Source organism: Tachyglossus aculeatus, chromosome 4 (genome assembly GCF_015852505.1).
Source record: "Tachyglossus aculeatus isolate mTacAcu1 chromosome 4, mTacAcu1.pri, whole genome shotgun sequence".
Classification (NCBI taxonomy): Eukaryota; Metazoa; Chordata; class Mammalia; order Monotremata; family Tachyglossidae; genus Tachyglossus; species Tachyglossus aculeatus.
In genome coordinates, this window is record NC_052069.1 from 51,633,669 (window position 1) to 51,640,839 (window position 7,171).

General features: G+C 42.6%; 1 protein-coding gene across 4 annotated transcripts in view; it reads left to right on the top strand.

The window, feature by feature from the left end:
- Window positions 1-3,617, top strand: part of PTBP2 (polypyrimidine tract binding protein 2) — a 101,715-nt gene extending 98,098 nt beyond the window's left edge. For 2 of the 4 annotated variants that reach the window (XM_038745762.1, XM_038745764.1), the window contains exons 12-14: window positions 1,340-1,556; window positions 1,648-1,725; window positions 1,985-3,617. In XM_038745762.1, the coding sequence (XP_038601690.1) occupies window positions 1,340-1,556; window positions 1,648-1,725; window positions 1,985-2,117 (428 nt within the window). In that variant the 3' untranslated portion in view covers window positions 2,118-3,617. The remainder of the gene's footprint in view (window positions 1-1,339; window positions 1,557-1,647; window positions 1,726-1,984) is intronic. The other 2 variants (XM_038745763.1, XM_038745765.1) reach the window with 1 other exon arrangement.
- Window positions 3,618-7,171: the final 3,554 nt, after the last annotated feature.

Below are 7,171 nucleotides of genomic sequence, written 5' to 3' on the forward strand. Positions count from 1 at the left end.
CTAAGCGCTTGGGAAGTACAAGTTGGCAACATATATGTCAAGCACTGTACTATGTGCAGGGGTAGATACAAGATATTCAGGCGGGACCCGGTCCCATGGGGCTCACGGTCTAAGTAGAAGAGGGGAGGAGGATTTAATCCCCATTTTACGGATGAAGAAGATGAGGCGCAGAGAAGTTAAATGACTTGCCCAAGGTCACCCAGCAGACAAATGGAAGAGCTGGGTTTTGAACCCAGATAATAATAATAATGGCATTTGTTAAGCGCTTACTATGTGCACAGCACTGTTCTAAGCGCCGGGGGGGATACAATGTGATCAAGTTGTCCCACGTGGGGCTCACAGTCTTAATCCCCATTTTTACAGATGAGGTAACTGAGGCTCAGAGAAGTTAAGTGACTTGCCCAAGGTCACACAGCAGATCCTCTTGACTCCCAGGGTCATGCTGTTTTCACTAGACCACGCTGCACAAAACCTGATAGCAGGCCTCATAGGATCCGGAGTTTGATATGCCCAGTTTAGGCCGGGCAGTTCCAATTAGTCTTGGGTTCCCTGGATAGTATGCCTTAATTATCATTGTTAGAGTACCGCCAGAGTTGCTCTTTTCAGTAAGGCAGGTAGCAAAATAAATGTTGGTCATGACCATGATCAGAAGGCCTCTGAATTGCACCAATCAAAATGTTTTTTGTTCGGTTTCAACTGCAGATTTTCAGCCTTCCGTGAATAGAAGAAGGGTAATAACAGTAGTACTGTTAATAGCATTTATTAAGTGCTTACTATGTGCAGAGCACTGTAGTGCGTGCTGACAAAGAAGACAAAGCGGGGAATTAGCCTGCGCCTATCCTCCGTGCAGCTCACAGTATAAACCTAAAAATTGGGGAGAAGGGCCGGGTGACAGGCCACAAAGGAGAGATGAAACAAAGCATTGGCATAAAGGCAGGGCAAATACATAATACAAAAAGGGATTTCAGAAGGATACTGAGAACTTGGGGCTGAGAAGAATTTTGTGGAGGGTCTTTAAATTTAAACACACATAGGCAGATTATGCTTTCAAATCAATGGCATACCTTGTTCTTCATCCTAGTCAGTGTTTCCACTGCTGGATGCTTTTGGTTTTTTTATCAATGCAGCTGAACAGAGCACTTTTCGTGGTTGACGTTTTGGATTAGGAACAAGGTACACCTGCTTTATTTTATCAATTTCTATGATGGGTCTGTTTGACTAACCAATGCCTAAGATTACGGATCTCGTCTGAAACGGTGTTTTTGGGTAATCGTGAAATAGGCTTGTATTGAAACGAACCCTGTTGGGGTTTTAACGAGCGTGCCTGTTTTTCCCTTAGCAATGAACCATCTTAATGGCCAAAAAATGTACGGAAAGATTATCCGCGTTACCCTCTCCAAGCATCAGACGGTGCAGCTACCTCGGGAGGGACTCGATGACCAAGGGCTCACTAAAGATTTTGGTAACTCGCCTCTCCATCGCTTCAAGAAGCCCGGTTCTAAGAACTTTCAGAATATATTCCCCCCGTCTGCAACCCTTCACCTGTCTAATATTCCGTGAGTATAAGGACAGGCATCCCTGAAGGGCAGATGTATAAATGATGAAGAAGCAGATTTATCACCGACGTTGTCTTTCTTCTTTCTCTAGACCGGCAGTCGCCGAAGAAGATTTACGCACGCTGTTTGCTAATACTGGAGGCACTGTGAAAGCGTTTAAATTTTTTCAGTAAGCCAGCTTCCTCCTTCGAATTCTTGGGTTTCCGAGAGACGATGTCAGTCTGGTTTTTATCATTTATTACGGTATTTTATTGAGCAGTTACTCTGTGCCAAGCACTGAGACAAACAGAAGTGTATTTGACAGAGCTTTGGGGGTTTCCAATGCTAAATTCAGTAACTTATGAGTTTAAAGCATCCCCGGTTAGGGTTTGAACAGTATAATCACCACCCTTACCCGGACTTCTCTAAATGTCGTAACTTTGTTTCAGAAGAGATCACAAGATGGCACTTCTTCAGATGGCGACAGTGGAAGAAGCGATCCAGGCCTTGATTGATCTTCACAATTATAACCTGGGAGAAAATCATCACCTGAGAGTTTCCTTCTCCAAATCAACTATTTAAAAAGGGAGGCGGTCGAGGGGGCATCGTGTCGTTCAGTGTGTCATCACCAATTGACTGTTCGGAAGAGTGGGGACCAGAGTTTGATTTGGGGGGTTTCTTTGGGTTTTTTTTTTTTCCATGCTGTTATCATTCCTTGGTTATAATGAAACGAAGTGCATACATAAAGTGAGCAGAGGTATAAACTGCTGTTTTTTTCACTTGTTCTGTAGAGAAGCCATTTTCGTTCGTTTAAGAAAAGTTTCCATTTAATCCCACGTTGTCCTTGTTGCTGTTGTCGTTTTTCTTTTCAACTTAGTTGACATACGTGCCTTAAAAAAAGGAAAACTAGTGTTGCTAACGTTGCATTTACTAGAGATATTAATTGGTTGTCTGGGGCACATCGTTACATGGGAATTAAACTATGATTAGGCAGGGGTGTGTAAAAAGGTTAAGTTGTTCGTTTCTCCTGCTTGGAACTTATTTTGGTTCATTATTGGCCCGTCACGTTCCTTTCTATTTAATCGGATGAGATACGTAGCATTAAAAAGGAAACACGGCATATTTGATTTCCATTTCCTTTGGCTCGTTCTTTTGCAAACACATTGGCCTTCTGTATCTCCTGATTCTGGTCTAGATTCAGCTTTGATGAATGTAGGCAGTAGTATAAAATTAACAAGGTGCAGCGTATTAATTTCTTAAGACAACAAAGTAATTTCTGTAAGTTTGAGCCCTGTGTGGAAAAGCATTGTGGAATCTTAACCTTTTTGTACACACTCTTGTGGGACGTATCACATAAATGTCAGCACTAAGTAATGTCTTGTTTGTGGCTGAATATTTTTCGTAGATGTTTTTGAAGTTGACATGACTTATGTGCATTTAACTATATATTGCCATCTTTAGTTTGTAATTAAGATTTGGAATATGGTTGTGGATTTCTGAGCATGTGCAGACTGGTCTAGCTAGTTCAGGAACTGGTGCATGTATTTTTCAAAGACAAAGAAAGTGTACTGCAGACACTTGCAGGAAGGTTAATTTTGTGGCAGTTTTCCAAAACTGACAACCAGGTGGGACCAAAGTTTATGTGCCTTTAGTCTTAATTTACCTTGCATTGTAATATTCAGTTTTAATAAATCTTCAAAATATTTTGTATTTAGGAATAGATCTGACTTTACTAGAAACATGGCTCAGAATCTCCAGGTCAAAATTAATTTGAGAACAGTTCTTGTCGATCCGAATTGTTGATTCTGTTCAGATGACCAACACTTTTTGAAATTGATGTACTTAGTTTCAAGATTCATAGATTCTGTTAATCTATGTAGACAAAATGGTCATGTATATTTTCTATTAGTTGAGTTTTTACATCTTTAGAAATGTAAAATTCAGTATAGTTTGGAAGCGGCACAATTAAAAATTAATTTTCTAACAAAGTTGGGAGGTTTGACGGTCGTTTAATTTCATTCTGTGTGTATTCTGCTTACCTCTGTAGCATGCTCAATAAACACTTCTGTAGCTCTGTATTCACCTTTTCTGTCTCTCTCTGCTGCCTTTTCTCTCTCTTTCTCTCTCCTTCTTCTTTGTTTTCACTCCACTGTGCTTCTGAATTCATGTTTACTCTCTGCCAGGGTGGGAAAGGAATAGTAATCTTACATTTTTCTTGATTATTTAACACCATCAGTGATGTAGATGCTGTGAAATTACACCGGCTGTTTTGGACTTGAAAGAAGACAGCGAGAGTTGTACAGGAGGACACATATTAAATGTTTCCCACCCTGCTATAATCTACTGCTTTAAAGACATAACTTGTACCGAAGCTTGTTAGCTCTCTCTATCTCTTTTGGTTTTTTTGTTTTGTTTTTAAGTAGATTTATGCACTAATAGATCTTTCAGGTTTGCCATGCTCTCTTGCTGCAGTTTCACCTCTCATCTCTTGTGTCTGCTAAAGATTTCTCTACTAATCGTAAAGCACTTTGAGGTTTTCCCCCAAAATTAACCGAAACACTAAAAGAACGAAATAGCATAGCAGGCTACATTACTCGGTGACAGGAAGGGGAAATGGGTCCATCTGTGCTGAAACATTACCCAAAAAGAATCTGTTGGTTTACATCGGGTATGTTGATAATCTTTCAGCTGCGTGACTTTGGGCAAGTTACTTAACTTCTCTGTGCCTCATCTGTAAAATGGGGATGAAGACTGTGAGCCCCACATAGGACAGCCTGATCACCTTGTATCCCCCCCAGCGCTTAGAACAGTGCTTTGCACATAGTAAGCGCTTAACAAATACCATTATTATTATTATCATCATCATTATCATCAATCGTATTTATTGAGCGCTTACTGTGTGCAGAGCACTGTACTAAGCGCTTGGGAAGTACAAATTGGCAACATATAGAGACAGTCCCTGCCCAACAGTGGGCTCACAGTCTAAAAGGGGGAGACAGAGAACAAAACCAAACATACTAACAAAATAAAATAAATAGAATAGATATGTACAAGTAAAATAAATAGAGTAATAAATATGTACAAACATATATACATATTATAATGAACTCTGGGAAATAAGGATGGAAATTTACATCGTCAATGCAAGTAGGCATTATAGGACACTTTTCCATCAGTCAGGCAGGCGGTCATATGTATTGAGCACTTACTGTCTGCAGAGCACTGTACTGAGCGTTTGGGAGAGTACGCTATAACAATAAACGGACACATTCCTTGCTCCACAATGAGTTTATTGTCTGGAAGTCATCTCCGGGGTGGGATAAGGGGGTGAATCGGGGCCCAGCATTGAAGGGTAACTGCTCTGGGAATGGGGGGGAGAAGAGGAAAAAGAGAAGGAAGAGGGTAAAAAAAGGAGGAGGAGGAATGGAAAAGAGGGGGGAAACGGTATGCATTGGGCGCAATACACTGTACTTCTGAAAATCCAACCGATCCAAGAAGGACTTCGCTGACCATGAGCAACTTACACTCTAATGGGGTGACGGACACAAAAGTAAATACGGATAGAGGATCCAGAGTAAATAATTGAATGGACATCATCATCAATCTTATTTATTGAGCGCTTACTATGGGCCGAGCACTGTACTAAGCGCTTGGGAAGTACAAATTGGCAACATATACAGTCCCTACCCAACAGTGGGCTCACAGTCTAAAAGGGGGAGACAGAACGAAACCAAACATGCTAACAAAATAAAATAAATAGAATAGCTAGGTACAAGTAAAATAAATAAATAAATGGACATCTGAGAACCGCGTTAATTGTAATGAATTCCCTTCTCCCGGCTTCTCAATCTCGAAGTCCCGTGGGAATGCTGCATTGACACCGATTCCCCCTCCTCCTCCGCGTCCAGCACACCCGCCACCTGTCAGCTTTAGTACCTTTGGGGGGCCGGGCCCGGGGCTGTTAATAATAAGCGTAGTAATAATTATGGTACTTGTTAAGCGCTTATTAAATGTCAAGCACTGTTCTAAGCCCTGGAGTAGATACAAGGTAATGAAGTTGGACACAGTCCATGTCCCACATGGGGCTCACGGTCTAATCAGCAGCATGGTGTAGTGAATAAGTGCTCTGCCATTATTAGCACATTACTGTGGGCAGAGCACTCAATAAATACGATTGAATGAATCGTCATCATCATCAATCGTATTTATTGAGCGCTTACTATGTGCAGAGCACTGTACTAAGCGCTTGGGTAGTACAAATTGGCAACATATAGAGACAGTCCCTACCCAACAGTGGGCTCACAGTCTAAAAGGGGGAGACAGAAAGCAAAACCAAACATAGTAACAAAATAAAATAATGAATGAATGAATAGAGCCCGGGACTGGGAGTCGGAAGGTCATGGGTTCTAATCCCGGCTCCGCCACTTTGTCTGCTGTGTGACTTCGGGCAAGTCAATCAATCAGTCAATCAATCAATCGTATTTATTGAGCGCTTACTGTGTGCAGAGCACTGTACTAAGCGCTTGGGAAGTACAAGTTGGCAACATATAGAGACAGTCCCTACCCAACAGTGGGCTCACAGTCTAAAAGGGGGAGACAGGGAACAAAACCAAACATACTAACGCAATAGAATAGATATGTACAAGTAAAATAAATAGAGTAATAAATATGTACAAACATATATACAGGTCACCTCACTTCTCTGGGCCACTGTTCCCTCGTCTGTAAAACGAGGACTAAGACTGTGAGCCCCACGTGAGACAGGGACTAGTGTCCAACCCGATTTGCTTGTATCCACCCCAGCGCTTAGTTCAGTGCCTCTCATATAGTAAGTGCCTAACGAATACGTTATTATTATCTATTAATTTCCATTTTCCCAGACTGAGCCCCTTCCTTCCTCCCCCCCTCGTCCCCCTCTCCATCCCCCCCGCCTTACCTCCTTCCCCTCCCCACAGCACCTGTATATATGTATATATGTTTGTACATATTTATTACTCTATTTTACTTGTACATATCTATTCTATTTATTTTATTTTGTTAGTATGTGTGGTTTTGTCTCCCCCTTTTAGACTGTGAGCCCACTGTTGGGTAGGGACTGTCTCTATATGTTGCCAACTTGTACTTCCCAAGCGCTTGGTACAGTGCTCTGCACACAGTAAGCGCTCAATAAATACGATTGATTGATTGATTGATTTTACAGAAAAGGTGATTGAGGCCCAGAGGAGGGAAGATCACCCAGCAGGCGAGCGGCAGAGCCGGGGTGAGAACCCACGTCCTCCGACTCCCAAAGGCGGGATCTTACCTCTAGGCCACGTTGCTTCCAGGCCCCAGCTTGGGTGCTGGGATTGGGGAACAGCGAGATTCCCTGGAACGCCGCTGCACTCCTGCCCTGCCTGACGAGCAATGGGCCACCCCCTCCAGCCCAGCCACGGCACCCACGGGGCTCCCGTCGCTCCACGAAGCTGTGACGTCCATTCAATCGTATTTATTGAATACGATCGACAGCGCAGAGCTGCTCCTCAACCCAGCACTGTTGCCCACCGTGATCCCACTGTTGGGTAGGGACTGTCTCTATATGTTGGCAATTTGTACTTCCCAAGCGCTTAGTACAGTGCTCTGCACATAGTAAGCGCTCC